General features: G+C 43.1%; 1 protein-coding gene across 6 annotated transcripts in view; it reads left to right on the forward strand.

The window, feature by feature from the left end:
• Nucleotides 1-15410, forward strand: part of qkia (QKI, KH domain containing, RNA binding a) — a 73223-nt gene extending 57813 nt beyond the window's left edge. Inside the window, exons 5-8 of one of the 6 annotated variants that reach the window (XM_073484300.1) lie at nt 8095-8182; nt 9533-9832; nt 11969-12043; nt 13296-15410. In XM_073484300.1, coding sequence (XP_073340401.1) covers nt 8095-8182; nt 9533-9832; nt 11969-12043; nt 13296-13312 — 480 coding nt within the window. In that variant the 3' untranslated portion in view covers nt 13313-15410. Of the gene's footprint in view, nt 1-8094; nt 8183-9532; nt 9971-11968; nt 12182-13295 lie in introns of those variants that run through there. The other 5 variants (XM_073484296.1, XM_073484294.1, XM_073484298.1 and 2 more) reach the window with 5 other exon arrangements.
• Nucleotides 15411-17414: the final 2004 nt, after the last annotated feature.

Genomic DNA, 17414 nt, shown 5'->3' on the forward strand with positions numbered 1-17414 from the left:
CTCTTTGAAGGTCTCCTTAATCCCCTTATAGAGAGGCAAGGAAATGCAGATGTGTGCGGATGTTTTCATGTGTGCATGTGCCTGTGGTTGGAGTGGAGCTGTGGTTAGGACCCTGCATCTCCAAAGCTCCAATGCTGATTGAGACTTGTGTGCTTTGTGTCTCTGCCTCTTTGTCTCTGTCACACACACTCGACTTTATACATTGTCCACCCACAGTTTCTGACTTTCCCCAGGGGCCTTAGCAGGGCCAAGTTTCAACATCTGCAAAGTGGGAACCACACACACACACACACACACACACACACACACACACACTGCTTTCATCTCTGCCTCTCCAGTGACTGTGTCCCTGCGTTTAGGCAGGAAAATGGGATTGTGTAGAGCTCAGCGTTTAGAGAGCCCAAAGGCCGCCCGTCAAATTCAGCTCCTACAGTCTGTGATTCCTCGCTTTGCCAGCCATCGGTCAACTCATTTCAAACTCCATTCTCTCAGTCCCACCAGCCAACTCTTGACTGATGGCTTTCTTTGCCTCCTCCATTGTGTCTGGAGTGTAGAAGCTTTGCCTCTATTTTTTTTTTTTAATCTCACTTGGGTTTATTTGCTTTGTTTATCTCAGTCCTCTTCTTTTCTCTTTCACACTGTTATTGTTTGTTAGCGGTGATGTTTGCAGTGCTTCACTCGCTGTCTCTCACACTGCCTAGTTTTCCCATGGTGAAATTTGGGGTGTGTTGAGTCGAGCACAGCAAAACTAAAACCAAAACATTCCCTTTTTTTCTGTTCAAAAAGCTCTGTTGAAATCCCAATGTTTTTTTTCTTTCTTGGCAGAGAAGGAACACAACATCTGTAACTCAGTTAGACCAAGAAAATGGAATATCCTTTTTAGCAATATATTGTAGGGGATTTACACAGTACTGACTTGGCTCTGCAAGGTAGTCAGTGATCCAAAGCGGAGTAAATGTAGTAAATGTTGTCTTTTTGGTAAAATTGTGACACATGTTTGCGTTACAGAGAAGATTCAGTTTCTTGTGAATAAATTGAACACCCAGATGTGCACATGTCCAGGTAGATTCATCCAAAGGGTTCAGGTTTAATCCACACCTTGCATGAGGCTCCTAGAGCCCTGTTTTATGAGACGACTCTAGTGATCAGCTCTGAGTCAGGATCTCTGAATGATGCAAATCCCCCTAGCAGTATTTAAAGCTCCCAAATCATCCCTGGCCAAATCCCTTCAAGATATTCCCTGCTCGATTGGATGGCATTAAAGGATCGCAGCGACAGAACAATACACCGTCTGGCAGCCCCGGTGGAATGAGGGATATAGGGACGGTCGGAGAGGGAAGGTGGAAGAAGAAATAGAATAGCGGATGGATAAGGTAGAGATTGTGGGTGCAAAGTGGGAATAAGGGCTGGGAGAAGGATGGAAAGAGAGGGAATTTTATTAGTAGGAAGGAAACGGATCACGATGGTGAAAGGGGGCAGGAGAAATGGACAGCTGTTTGCTCGGCTGTACAACATAGTGGGGACTGAGTGATCCCTCCTGCTCTTAGTCTGTAACCTCATCTGTTTGTCAAAGCAGTTACAGGCCAGGAAGCTTTAATAATATATCTAAATCTTGTTGTTAAATCTGTATATATTTTTCTAGGTTATTTATATGAAGTTTAATCCGCTCTTAAGGCTGTTATGTTACATGGAATACCAGCCGAGTTTCTGAGGATAAACAAGATCACTCAGAATTTCCGCACAGCTTTTTCCCTTGTACTATTGGAAATGCTTTTGAGGGGAGAGAAAAACTGTGCTTGCGGAAAAATATATTTTCTTTCCTCCTTTCTTTATTCCTCTCCTTTCTCCTGTCCGTGGCACTGAGTCTGCAAATGTGTGTCAGTTGATATTGATGGGGCGAGCACACAACACCAAGGCTGCCCACTTCACTCTCCTCCAGCGCAATAAAAGGCTGTTATAAGCCCCATAGATCCAGAAACCAGTGCCAATGCCAGGGCCCAGACTGTGTTGCCACCCGTACTAACTGTGGGGGTAAACTACCAATTTAATTACAAACCCTGAGTAGCTACTATGCTACTTCATACAGAACAGAGGCAGCACTTCAAACTCTCAGGCCTTGGCACTTATGAGCTTTGTTATGATGCAGAAAGTGAAGTATTAACAGAAGAGTTAGTTCCTGACTTTGTAATGTGCCACAACTGTATCCCAGTAAGCTGTGTGATTGACAGTAATGGGGCGGAGCAGCCGTGATGTGTTTGTAATAATCTGACTGGAGTCAGGTTCACTTCTATGCTAATGAGCTAGTGTGTTGGTGGTTTAGCATGACTAATGGCGCACGTCGCTAACAGAGCTGTCTGGGAGTGAGGAGGGGAGCAAAGGAGAAATAAAGAGGCTTTACGGCAGTGCTGTGAAGGTAGAAGACAGTCAGAGAGGAGAGTTGCGGGAGATTGCGTTGTTAGTCTTTGGGGGGAAAGGAAAATACAGTTGAGGCCTGATTCCCTTGGCAGATACGTTCACAAAAGCCGAGGAGCAAGGCAGAGGAAAGAAAATTGCCTTTGAAAATGCAGCAGTGAATTTGAGAAAGGACATGGAGCACTTACCCCAGCACGCTCTAAAAGATGCTTTTTATGACAGAGAGAAGGAAGAAGGTTAGATGTGTTTGTCTAGCACTTTGTGTTTTATTTTTCCTGATTGATACACGGTCCTGACATTGAAAAGTGAAAAGGCTTTAATGTGTTTATATGTGTTTTTTTTTTTTTTTTTTACTTGTGCTGGAGCAGTTGTTTGATTGATAGTCTTGTCTCTGAAAACATGGGAACCTTGTTTGCTGCACATGTGTTTTCATTTCTTACCCCAATCCAGCTTCCAAGTTGTCTTTAGTCGACTTGAATCGATTAAACTTTCTCTCCACTTATTTATTTAGTGTGGCGATGTTTTGAAGCTCGCTACAAGTGCTCATTCCTTCCTCTTCTCTAGCCGTCCGCTTTCTGGAGAGTGTGGAATTGTTGATAAGTCGTCTTGGCAGCGTGGCGAGAGTAATCATTTTCCTCCAGATGTTAGAGTTTGGGAAGGAACCAAAAGGGAGGCGGAACGGGAGAAAAAACAGCTGCCGCCACTACCAGTTCCACCCCTCTACATGAAGTCATCCGCTCCTCCCTCCCTGAGGCTCCCAATACCACCTCCTTCACTCCACTCGGCTGGATTTTTTTTCTCCCCCTCCCCACTCATTCTCAGTTCTACACATTCTGCCTCTCCCTGTATCCCAGGAGGCAGCCAGGGGCAGGCTGTGTTTACTGCTGAGGTAATTGGAGTAGTTTGGAGAGAGCCTGACCCCGGCCCTGCTAAGGCCTAGGATATGTGTGTGCGGTTGTGCGTGTGTGTCTACGCCTGTTTGTGATGACTGGCAGAGAGGCCAGGGAAGGAAAGCAGGCCTTAGCCAGTGTCAGCCCACTGGGGAACAGACAAATTGGTTTTCACTACGCTGTCTGTCTTTTCTTGTCTCATATTCTCCAGCTATCCCTTTCTTCTTCCTGTGTATCTCTCCATCTCTCCACCAACTCAAAGACAATCATTCACGCTTTCTCTTGTACTTGCTCTGCAGCGCTTTTTCTCCTCCTGGTACGCTTTTGTTCCACCTCCCTTTTTCTCTCTCTCTCTCTCTGCTCATCATTTCATCTCTCCGAATCGAGCTGTTAGCTGAGTTGAGCTGCGTAGATGGTGACTCTTGCCAGATATGAGCAAAAACTCCCCCTCAGTTGCAGCCACAGATGTGAACAAATTCATCTATCCTAATCCAGGCGCCTGTTATGTTTATCTCTGGGTGGGATGGATAGGAAAGGGTGTGGTGTTGGGCTGTCAGGGAGGAGAGTGAAGGTGCAGCCCTATAAACTCAGTCAGCCACTCATCTGTTGCTTATTGTCTTCCACATGCACAGACAGTAAATGGCGTTAATTATGAGCTCTGTTGTCTGTAACAATTGGCATTAGCTGCAGCTTGTGTTCATCAACATATGAACACAAGCTTTGATCAGGAGAGCGGCCCAAAAGAGTGAAGCATGACAGTGATTTAGCATGCATCGAGTGACCTCATCGCAGGGTTGTCAGGTAGTGGCAGTGGGACACGGCTCACCTACTTTAGCTCATCGCGCTCCCTTCTCCCTTTTCCTCCCTCCTCCTCGTTTTCCCTCCCTCCCTCTTGCTCCTCCCTGATAGCTTTTACCGCTCTGCTGATTTCACAAATAGGCCTCATTGATTGAATCTGATTCTTGTGGATAGAGCAGCTTTATTGAGTGGCTTTTTCGCTGATGGACAGGAGCGTGTGTGTGTTTGTTACGTGCATGCATGCGTGCATGTTAGAGGTGATAAAGGAAAACTTCCTTTCCTCATCCCTCTCGTTCTATAATCCAGCAGCTATTCCTCTCCCGGGAATTCCAGCAGCCAGATCGTTACAGACACACACACGCAGCATGCTTACACACACGGCCAGAGCGATCGCTGCATCTGAGTGAATGTTTTATTATGGGTGGAGCATGCTGACTGAGGAGTCTGTTAATTGTGGAGACACCTTGAGCAAGGCAACATTAAACTGCTCTCCCTGGCGCTGTTCATCAAACATTCATCTAAGCTGTGCTGCTGCGGTAGAAAGCTGGCCCAGTACACCCAAGGCTGCACGATTATAGTCGATCCAACTCCACTCCAGCGGTGTAACCAGCGTTATCTTTTTGGTTTTTGCAGCTCCTGTCTGCAGCCATTTTGGATCTGCCATCTTACTTGTTGTGTGGCTCAAATCAGGGCTGCCAGTGCTTCCCAAGCATCCACATTACACAGGACAAAAGCAGAGAAAAATATGGAAATGTTGCACTAGGGGATTCGTATTTTGATGGGGGAAAATGAGCTTGTTTCAGATGTAAAACAGAAATGATCTGTTGGGGTTTAGACGCTTTAGCTAACAAACTGTGTTAGCGAGAAGATGGAGCTATATCAGCAGCACTCCACTGGGGATACACACATTTCACACACAGCAGCGCACACCTCATCCTAGCAGCAGCATCTGTGCTCTTCCCCTCTCGCTGCCCTCTATTTTGTCTCTTTCCTCTCAATAGGCAGTGTGCCACCTATGCAGAGTTGGATGGATGGTGGCACCCTCTTACCCTGCGCCCATTTAACCCTCGCAACCACACAGATCCATCATCGTCCGACACACACAAACATACATAAGCAGCCGTAACACTCATATCCCAGCATGTGTTTGTCCTGAGCCTTGCAGCCGGCTGCTGAGCTGGCCCCCTCTTGTACTCCTTCTCATCTCTAACAACCCCCCAAATGTGCTCATTATTTTGTCTGAAATTTAAAAGGTTAGGCTTGTCAAGGTATTTAAGTGTTGCCACAAAGACACAGAGGATCTGTGCTTTTCCAGGTTGCACTTATACTGCTGGGATTCAACTTCCTCATGAGAGCCTCCCCCACTTGATTTGAGACAAAAGACTTAGGAGCCATTTAAGTCCTTGTTGGGAGGCAGCAGGCCTGTGCGTTAGGGATGGATTGTGACAAGTTTGGTCACAGCAGAGTGGATAGTGTTTATACAGCTCTCCATACAGTGACTATAAAGTCAGAGACAAATGTTTGATTTATTGTTGTCACAGACGTGTTGAGCTTTGAAAGCGTAACATATTCGGCCCCCTCCATGATTGACATCTGGTGAAGTTCCTTTTTTGTCTCTTTCCTTCCCTCATTTCTCTATTTTGTCTCGCAAGTCGGCTTGGCCCGCATCCAAAGAACCACTGACCGAGTTTTTGGGGAGACACGTACGCACACACACAAAACGAAGGCGAAAACAGCTGTTTTGATTCGTGAGAAGTGTAGCAGACTTGTATTTTTGCTTTTTTATTTTTTATGATGAGGTTAAAGAGGTCAAAGTCTGATTTAATTTGTGATGTAAATAACACAGAAGAGGAAGTAACAGAGATAACAATGAGAAGCTGACAATGTTTACTTTGCACTCTTAGGTGTGATAGTCAGCTATTTCAGGGTTTGTTCATTCATGTGTGCAAGTGTTTACATAGTGATCGCAGCACCTAATTAGTAGTGATTTTGTCTGTCCATTGAGGAGGGTTTACTTGCTCATATTAGCCATGCTAGCCATTGACCTGGGCCATGTTCAATTATCCTAATCTGGTTATCATTGTTGACACTGCTTGTCAAATTGGCCTTTTTTCACCTCCATAGCTGTAAGTGAAGAGAAATACAGGGCTTGGCAAATATTTCAGAGCGATGTGGGTGTGTGTATGTTATAGCTTTTATAGCTTATGATTTAGTTTAATTTAAGGTACTAGGTTCACATTTGTACATTACTATGTAATTATTAATGAAATGAACAATAGATTGTAATCATTTGCAACATTTGTTGCATGGTTTGAATCAGAATTGACCCCATTGTCTTTTGGTGCGGATCAAGGAATTATTTTTCTCACTTTGTTTAACATTTATGATCAAGGGTTTTGGGCCTTAGAGAAGATGTGAGCTTTACTGAGTGCCACTCTAGTTCAGCTCTGTGATGCACATCATCAACATTTGATATAAAAAATAAAAACTTGAATCATGTCTGTTGCATCACTATTGTTTGCTTTGCTTGCCTTTTGTCTGTCTTTGCAGGGAAAAGTGATGTAGCTGGGAAAATTTGGTGTCATTTTCTGTGCTTCAAGACTTCCCCATTAAAAGAAAAGGGAGCACAGTGGAGGTAGCCAAGGAGAGAAAGTAGTAGGGAGAATTTCCTTGCTTCGTTAATTGGCAGCTCTGTGGTACACTAAACATTGCACAGGCGCACACACACACACACACACACACACACACATACACAGCTGAATACTGCGACTGCTCTGAAGCCACTGCCTTATATTTAGTCAAGGGAGACCAGCCTCTGTCACTTTTTCTCTTGCTTAACCTCGCTCCTTTCTCTTCCTCTCTCTGTGGCTGTGTTGAAGAGGAGTCTCAGGGGAGGGCTTAACTCTGAGCCCTCGTTCTTTTTTTCTTCCCTTTCTTTCTCTCTCCCCTTCCACGTCTTTCTTTCCTTATCGTCCCTTGAATAGAGCGGCAGACTGTTGTTAAACTTAGTCCAGGAGACAGACTCCACGCAGAGATATAATAGAGAAACGGAGGAGGTTCGGTGTCTGCCTTCCTGCTTTTATCACTGCCGCCACTAACAGGCTGGTCTTCTTCACTCTGTGATGCGTTTACATGCAGATGCAGAGTGTAGGTGCATGAGCCACCGTTCTGTCGTAAACAATTTCAGCTTTTAGCAGCAAAAGGCATGAAATCGATGGTTCACTTAGGTGGATTTGAGGTCAGCAAGACTTCACATGCCTGTCTTTGCACCCTTCATCTTGGAGAGTAAATCACGTAAGGCCCTGCTTAAATTATGATGTACAACCTGGAAAATCACAGGGGCTTTTGTGTTGTCATGGTTATTGAGTGTTCGGTAGCTTCAGGGGAAATGGAGTTTGGGGGTGGAGGTGGAGGGGGGGGGGTTGCAGAAAGGAAAGGGGGGGGGTTGGTGGATGGGTGTGAGTGGGAGGAGGGGTGCTATCTTAATTGCTTTCCGTGAATAATTTCAGTCCCCTAATTTGGCGATAATGACAGCGGCTGCAGCTTTTGTATTTATTTATCCAAACATTAATTGACAGGACTGACATTAGCCAGGGCGGTTATTGCGCATTTGATTGCGCACAAGGGAGCAAAGAAAATTACAGTAATTATCATTCTGATATGGATTATGAATATGCATTCCCACACTTAATGTCTCTGTCAGCATTTTAGTAACAACAAGGCACTCTGCCATGACAACAGCACTTTAGCCTATCGCCATCTCTGTTTCCCTGAACCCAATCCAACCGGTGCTTGTGGAGAACAGATGACATGTAGTGTCAAAATGATTTAGCCGCCCCGCTGTAGCTTTTTAACAACACCCAGGCACGCTGTTAGGTGAAATGGTCGTCTTGTGGATTGTTTCAATCGGCCTGCAAATGGGCCTCAGCTTGTGTGGAATTAGTGAGTGGTGTGTGTTATTGTGATTGGACATTAACGGTTCTGTTTTTCACAGGCGGAGGGAGAAGACAATTTGAAGAAGATGCAGCTGATGGAGCTAGCGATTCTCAATGGGACATACAGAGACAACAACATCAAAACACGTAAGCGAGCTGCCATGAACACACATCCACAATTAAGGCAATCCATCTATTTTTCAGCATACATGACTAATCTTTTTAACCGCATAGACCATATTTAATCATAGAAAACAAAACATTTTTTCTGTAATTCTCATTAACTAATCCTGTTTACCTTCATTAAATTAATGTGTAGTCAGATCTCCTGTGTACATACCATCATGTTATCTCTGACCACAAACAGACCTCTCTTTCTCAAGCTCTCCAAACAATTCATGTTTACCTACCCGACCATGAGTAGGACAACTTCCATTCTGTACTCCATATTTCTTTCCTCTTCATCCACCCCCCCCCTCCATCCTCCCTGCAATCCAGATGCGATCGCTTTAAATCACTTGCTGTTGGCGGACTCTCTTTCAGCACATTGCTCAACTCTGCATGTCAGTCACTAGCTCACACATGTACAGTCTTTGCTCCTTAAGCACCAAATGCCACATATTATTCCAGAACCTTTGCATTGACTCCCTGTTTGGTTATGTGCTTAATTATCAATCAAAAATGAATTTCAACATGATCAGAAACTGGGTTCTTTTAAATGCTTGGGCTCAAATGTATTAAATGAACTCAAAGTGAAACAATTTACTGTTTAATTGCCCTTATTTAACATGATGATGAACTGGCCCACCACCTTACCATAGTTACCGCTTGATTTAATCGACATGCCTATGGGGAAGCTTGTGTCGCACGGCTCACAGCACATGCTAATGCAGAACCACTTGAAAAATTATTTTTGTGTGTTCATTTGTATGTTATCCAACTTAAATGGACTGCTGACTGTGTTGGGGGAACAACTAGTGGAGTATGTTCCTTCTGGTGCTCAGAGGTCTTCACACTCAGGACAAAATTCCCAATCAGTCTCCGTGAAACCTTCATTGAGTCTCTCCTCAACATTAAGTCAACAGCTCCATTTCTGTTGTTGTGTGTGTGTTGTTTTACCCTCACCTGTGCCATTTCTAGTAGATGAATGTGTAGCTGCCATGGTGATTTGTACGCTTTGAATGCACTGGGATGAGCATTGTGTGCTTTTTGTTTTTGGTGTGACGGGTTATTTTTTGTTTTGTTTGGCTATGTTTTTTCTTTGCAGCAAATTGTGGCTTTTGTGGTTCACCACCATGATCATTGCATGGACTAATTTTCCCTTTTGCCCCTCCCCCTCCTCTCTCCACTCTACCTGCCACTTTCTGTACCCTCTTCTTTTCCTGCTTTTGTATTTTCACCCCTCACTGTTCATCTGTGATTTATGATCAACCACACAACACTTTTATCCTCTTTCTTTCTTTCTGATCCTGTCCTTTGCTCTCTTGCTTATGGCAGCCACCCTTGCATTCTCTCTTGCAGCGGCGGCAGCAGCCGCTCAGGGCCCCCGCCTCATAGCGGCCCCCACGGGTCAGGTGTTGCCTCCCCCGTCACTCCGGCCCCCAACACCAGCTGGGGCGCCCATCATGAACCTCATCCGGCCCACTCAGATGGCTGCCATGCTGCCCAATGGCACCCCCACCCTGGTGCCTCCCACACCGGATGGCGGGCTCATCTACACCACCCCTTACGAGTACCCTTACGCCCTGGCACCCACCTCCCTGCTGGAGTACCCCATCGAGCACAGTGGGGTTCTAGGTAAGCGAGCCTGGGGAAGCATGGGTGCGGCAGGTACAGCGCTCAGCTTTAGCCAGCCTGGACAGGAGGGCAGCTTGTTTTACCCCGGAGGGGTGCTGGACGCGGCTTCCATGAGCCACAGTCAGGACTTGTTGAAAGGTAAATATGTCGTGTCCACCTGAAGATCAAAAACAAACTCACAGAGTGGATGTGCTGGTGAAGCTCTAGGTAATGGGATGACCAGCTATGTGGCTCATATGGACACTGTATTCAAATGGCAAAGGGGGACAGAGATGACTTTGTGAGGGCTAGGCTCTTGGAATTTTATAATTTAGACTTTATAGTTATGCTCTCGCCAAACAGTCCTGCTCTCAGGTTTACATCGCTTCTTTTCTGCAAGGTTTATATAGGAGGGCTTGCCTCGGTGTGAGACGAGGCACGCTGACAGAAACACGCTCCCATCCATGCAGCCTGCTCTCTAACCCTTTCATGCACTGGCCTGGAGGCATATTCAGTCTGGCGGCAGATCCCTTCGGATTTCTGCAGCTTTTGAAATCATTTCTCTGTGCTGTTCTCTGCAGGCAGGCCTTGATGCCTGTAGATAGTCCCTCTCTCACTCCCACTGGGGATGTTCATTAAATTCCTCCAGTCTTCCCTTTATTCTTCGCCTTCCCCTCTCTCCATTGTGTTAGCCTCACCCCTGTTGAACCTGAGCTCTGTGCTAATACCTGACGCTCCCCTTCATTTCTGTGTCAGGAGTACAGTTCAATATGAGGGTCTATATACTATATACTCAGTGGTGCTTTAAGCTTGACACATCTGCTGCCAAAGAGACAACTGTACATCCATTGATGGAATAGAGTCTGATATGAACAACATATGTTATATTGATGCTGCACTTAACAAAAGCAAAGCTGTTTTTTCCGCATTAAGACAGAGGGAGCCTCTGTTATTTTCTTCCCAGCTTTGATTTGACACTCTTAATGTTGTCCGTGGCATCATCTGGCAGCAGCAGACACGAGTGTGATTTTTAGCTGACCTGTGTAGTTGAGGTGCCTCTGGGAGTCATGTGTAGAACAGACAGGGGCAGCTGACTGGCTTTTCTCTCTTTAACTTGCAGGGTTACACCAGCTTAGTGCATTTTATTTACTCACACTATCGATCGGTGCCTTCAGCAACGCGGGGCCCTGTGGAACACACTCACTCCCATACTCACACACACATTCATGCACTTGGCTCAGCTGCCCGCGCTACTGTATCTAGCCACCATTGGCTTGTCTTAGAATAAGGAAATGTCAGGCCATCTGCTTCTTCAGAATAGTGTAGGTGGTGAGGTAGTTATAAGCCAAAACTCACTCTCAGCTTGACAATGCTAGAACAAAATCCTTGCAGATTTTTTTTTATAACTTATATCACATGTCTCCTCCTCCTCTGGGAGAGCTTGATTTATTTCTTAATTCCCATACGCGTTTCATTTTTGCAATACTTGAACATACACTGACATGCTTGTTTGTGTCATGTACACGAGGCAGTATCAAGCACTGCAGTGGGAAGAAATCATTTGTGACAAATATAGGAAGAAAGTGACAGCCTCTGCCGCCAGTGAACAGATTGACCTGGAGAGAAACGGTGAAAGAGGGAGAGAGAAAATGAAAGAGAGAGGGAAAGGCAGGTGGTGTCTGGCACTATTCAATTACCATCAGAGCTGTATTGGATTTCCCCACCTTTCAAAATAAAGAGACAAATTTCTCTCAATCCCCCTCTGGATCCCAGAGGAAGAATCACATTATTTTTTTTCCTCCTCCAGACAGCCCAGGAGCCTGTCCCCTTTTCTAAGAGTCCTCCTTAGAAATCTGAGCACTGTGGAATTTTATTACTTAAGTTATGCATTTTTAGAGTTAAACTCCAAAAAAGGTGTATTATGTTTTTTCTACTGCATTTTTCTACACGTAAAAAAAAAAAGAGAGAGAGATGATATGTGTGGCGTGTGTATATGTACTATAACCTGTATTATGTTGCTATTCTGTGTATTGTTGTATTATCCAAGCATTATAATGATAATGGTTAAAAATGTGAATGTTATTACTGTAAAAGATGACTGTTTTTCCCCTGCTCAAAGTGAATGGTTTCTAACCTTGTGGACCTGTTACAATCTAGGTGCAATGGCTACTAAAGTGAGACGGCATGACACGCGGGTCCATCCTTACCAAAGGATTGTGACCGCTGACAGAGGTCAGTTTAGTCTCCTTAGCTACACTCTGCTATTGACTGATGAATTTCAATGATTATTATGCCTATTATGCCTCGATGCCTTAGTTGAATTTGTATATTGTCTGTATTTTTTGTTATCCTCCCCCCCCCCACCCACGTTTTTTAGCCCATACATCCACACACCAGCTAAATGGTTGCTTGTGGTCTGCACATTTTGTTTACATTTAGTACTTAACATATATACGTAGACTGTGTATATGTCAAAGCTCAGGCAAAAGTGATCGCAACAGCTTTTTGGTTCATGCAGCTGTGAAGCCAGGACAGGTAGTACTTTGCAGGCAGTGTTGAAGGTGTATAATGACATTCCTCTGATGTGAGATTAGAGCCTAAAATGGGGCAGGCTTGTTCCCATACATGATTTATCTCCTCGGCTCATAAGGAGCAGAGAAAAAAAAAGGAGAAACATTTCTATACTGTATCTGAGAGAGCTAGCAGGCGGAAGACAAGTAGCCATGCTGCTACCAGGCACCATTTCACCTTGAGATTTAAATTTATTTTGCATTTTTTTATTTTTCTATGGAAGATAGACACGCACAGACATAAGCTGAGGTAGCTTGCATTCTCTCCAGTGTTTTGCAAATAGACTGAAATAAAGCTAAAATACATTTTTAATATTTCAGTTGTACGTGAGGTACTGTCATTTTATATTTGAGCATTTTATATCAAATGTATTTATGGTTCTTGTGTATATTTATATTCTATAAAAATATACTGCTAAATAAAGAGAAAGAATCGGAAAACATCGATTCATCTATTCATTGCACATTTACCACTAGTCACAGTTACCCCTCACATAACATTAGTTATTGTAAGTCTCCTGACCACTAATCACACCGTTTGTAACTTGCACTTCAACTTGACAGACACTAAAACACTAGATTTTTGTTTTTCTTATTGTGTTTGTCTGTTCGACCTCTCTTTGCTTCTGTTTTTTGGTTTTGGGGGCAATGTGCGCTTAAATTAAACCACCAAGCTACCTGATTCAGGGGTGGGGGCTTTAGTAGTTTGGATCATGACGTGAGAGCGTCATGATTAAAATGAGATTAGCTGGGTTCATCTCACATTGGCAAGGGATTTAGGAGGGGTGGGGCGACATAAGAGATTGCATTCATTTTATTGTTAAAATGATGTCATTCCAGTCTCTTCTTGCTGACACTAATATCCTTTCTATCTTTTTTTTCTGTTTGTTTTGTTTTTGTTTCTAACCACCTAGCCGCCACCGGCAACTAACACATGACCTTCTGACCTCTGAACTCTTCACCCAATGACGAGCCGCCCCAAGCCTGCCTGCTGATCAGTTAACTGGTAATTGCCTTTTGCTAGCCTCTCGGACGCAAGTGAGAGAGAGAGAGGCGCCTGCCCGTACAGTTACCCTAACACGTTCTGACAAACAAAAATAGAAACCAACGCAGAATCTTCACAGAAACACAACAAACCCAACAACAAAGTTGTGTAATATTCATTTTTTCCCTCTGTTCATTGAGTTCAATTCCCATTCTTTCTCTTTCTTTTTCTTCATGAATCATACACTGGGTGGATGTGTTTGTGGTATTACTCATAAATCTGCACTGAATTATATAGCAATAAAGACCCCCACCCCGACCTGCCCACCCACCCTCCTGTAATCGCTCTAATTTGGTGACCTCACTTGTATGAATCAAAAGTTCAATATCTATTCGACGCAAACCATTTGGTTTCAGAGTAATGACATAATCCCCCGCCCCCTCAAATATAAGAGGCCTCCCCCCACCCGCTCCCCATCCTGCTCCAACCCACCCACCTACCGGGAGAGAAAAAGAAATAGAAGGAAAGAGAACATACACTCACATTAACTTGTTTAATTTCTGTCATTTTTCACATGTAGTGCAGTTTGTTGAGCTCTAAGATGTAATTATGAGCTGACACATTCTGGGTGTGCACCTCCAAACAGCTTTCTGTCTGTTTTTAAAAAAGCATGGCTGAAATGATTGCAAAAAGAGCTTTTTATGATTTATGTGTTTTTTCTTCTGTCTTGTTTTTTTTTTTTTCCTTTTTACGTTTGAGTCATTTTCTCCACTTGGTTTTGGTTTCTCTGTTGTTTATATTTGACTAATTAGCGTTTCTTAAATTTAGCCAAAATAAGGCAGGTGGTTATCTCTGGAAAACAAAACACAATCTGATGTGTGATGCAGGCTGCAGAAAGAGAGAGAGAAAGAAAGAAAGAAAGAAAGACGTGATGAAAGGCAAGATGGGAAGGTTACTATTTGGGATGATGGGTTTCTGTGTGTGTGTGTGCGTGTTTTTAATTAATACTACAATGAAAGTAGGGTGTGCTGAGGCTTCGGGGACATTGGCGCAGTGCTTATTAGCGACTGACCATTGCTACGCCCCCCATCCACACTACATCCATTATCCAGTGCCTGATGTATTTAGAGAAATATCTCGATGAGCTAGCTGAGCTGTGATCAAAAAGACAAAAAAAAGTATTAAGTGTGCATATTTAGCCAAAGGGTTTTCCAATGAATTATATATCTGCAATTATGCATCTGTCTCATAGAGGGCTCTCTTTGTGATTTTAGAGTTTGGAAAGGTGTGAATTTGTGGTGCCTGCCTTCAGCTGGATCAGACAGCCAGTCAGTTAGATGATTTTTCACCCATTAGTATTTTTTCTGAGGTGAATACAGACAATTAACACTAAATCAACACGCTACTCAATGACAGTCCATTGCTAGGGGGAAGGGCACTTTGAAGTTCTGTACATAAATGCTTTTGTCATGATGCCTGGCTTCCATATTGAGTTGTCTCATCAGCCACATTGCCAAAAGAGTGTTTATTTGTTTAGTTTTGCATCTCAACATTTGGCCATTTTTCTTTCGTTTGAGTCTATTTTTTTATTTTTAACCCCAGTTAAATTTAAGTTGTGACATCAGGTGGGTATAATCTTGAGCCTTCCTGCAAATTAGCAAAAGCATTTTTTAAAAATGATGAAACGTTTATTTTGAACACATGACTAACCATCCAAAAGCGCATCCACAATGTGTCACACCTCCCCGTGATCGTAGTCAAGCTCCTGAGCCCACAATCTTTTGTTCAACTCTCTCAAGAAAAAATAGGATGTGAAAGCCATGCCTGCCTGTTCAAATTGCTTTATACATACGTCTTATATATATATAAATATATATATAAATATATAAAAATGTAGATATCTGTCATTGCATATACAAATACAGAAGAGAACAAAACATAGATAATTTTACAGGGTGCTGGAGAAGAGAAAAAAATTGAAAAATCTATTTTTGGCAATTTTAGCTTTTGATACTTTACTTGCAGTTACAAAATCAGAAAAAATAAACTAAAAAAAAAAAAAGTTAAACAGTATCGGGGGAGAAAAACAGAAAAACCTGAGTGGGAGAGGAAAAAAGTGCTGTTACCTTTTTTTGGATATGATTGGAAAAAGGAAGACGAAGACCAAAACAGTCGTAAACCCTTGAAAAAGCTAGCGAGGATCAGAAACGAGACAGACGCCTAGAGAGTTTTCAAAGGATCAAATAAAAGTGCCTTATCAACAGTGGTTTCTGTTTTCTGAGTATTCCAGTTGTGTTCAATAATATCCAGCACCCACCAAGATGGCGCAGAGAGGAATGGCTAGTGTTACACGCTCTGAATAGTCGAGCAGGGTAGCTCCCACCGTATCGTGGTGTTACCGAAGTTATTCTATGCAAAAAGAATAGCAGTCGTTTTGACCAGCTAAAATATGTGCCATGGTTTTGTCTTCCTGAAATTATTTTCTTCTTTTTTCCTTGACTTGATGGCCCTTTACTCTGCTGTATGTGCAGGTTTTGTTCTCTTTTTATTTAGAATTTAAATGATCATATGAAATATTGTCTTGATTTATTTTTTTGGTGACTGTGACTTAACTTCCTCGAACAAATTGAACTGCCAATAGCAAATGCAGTAGTCTGCCTGCCAGAACATGTTTTGATCATGAGCTGAGAAAAATACATAACATGCAAGGGAACGGATATGAAACAAAAGAGGGGGGAGTCGTCCCCGTTGGCGCTTGTTTCAACAGCTGCAAACTGAAAGCATCCAGTCCACGTCTCTCGATGTCAAATTGACAACAAACTATCAATACAATCACGAGATTTATAATGGACAAGATAGGATGCTGTATAATGAAACAAGCAACTCTATTTCACAGCCAAATAGTTTTCAGTTATTGAAACAGCTGACAGTTTGTTGCTGGAAGGTGAAATCAACTCATAATATTAAATCGAGGAATTCTCAGATCCAGATATTACCCTTGGCAGTTTGTTTCTCTATTCATAGCTCTTTCATCATGCTGTTACACCGAAAGGTCAATGAATCTTTATTTTCTTTCCTTTTTCAGTGTTATTATTTTAAATTGAAATGCAATATTAAAGTGGAGCAAGAGATGGCTATTCAGCATTTGACAGTATTAAGAAAATTCCCTCTGCAATGTTACAACTTTGCTGTGTCATTGTGAAAGGCTGGATAAGTCCATCAGGTGAAAGGCTAACTCTATACCTACCGTATTCTCTCTGGCCTGCCTACTACATGTATGATAATGTAATTAACAGCAGCCATTGTTACAGGTTTATAATGTATTTTTCTAATCTCATTTTATATGTATATTAATCATGTTTCTGAGTGCTTTTTTTTAATGAAACCCACTGCAACTCCCCCCTCCCCCTCCTTCTCTTTTACATCTTGAAAACTGTCTCTTGTGGGGAGTGTTGCCTTTTTTTCCCTGTTATATTTTGTTTTCTTGCCAATTCCCAGCTTGTTTAACTCATTAGCTACTTTATTAGTTTTTCTTGTCATAAGTATTTTTACATGCTTGCATTTAGTTTTCATGGTGTATGCTGTTATTTTTCTTATTAACCTCTTGGCATTTATTTTAATAAAACATTCTTAGTAAGAATTTTACTAACTTGCTGATATTTTGTCTTGTGTTTTTAACCAGTTTCATGAATGTATTACCTTGGTCTGGTTCACGGACTAACACGATTAAAACTGGTGTCTGGCCACCACTTACACTGACTTGACTGACGCTACATGAACACACAACCACACACACACACACACACACACACACACACACTCTCACACTCTCACTCACTCTCCAAGCCAACTGTGCACATACATGCAATTTACTCCGCACACACAACCTAACTGGAAACTGCACGAGTTGATAAGCGTCCCCCCCTCTCACTCCCGCTCACGCACTCTCACCTCTGTGCTGGAGAAAATCTGCTGACACTCTTCATACTTGCCCTCCCCGCTCAGTTCCAACACTGCTGCTGTGTCCGTCGCCTCTGTTATTAGAGAC

The sequence above is a fragment of the Pagrus major genome, chromosome 16, assembly GCF_040436345.1.
Source record: "Pagrus major chromosome 16, Pma_NU_1.0".
Taxonomy (NCBI): domain Eukaryota; kingdom Metazoa; phylum Chordata; class Actinopteri; order Spariformes; family Sparidae; genus Pagrus; species Pagrus major.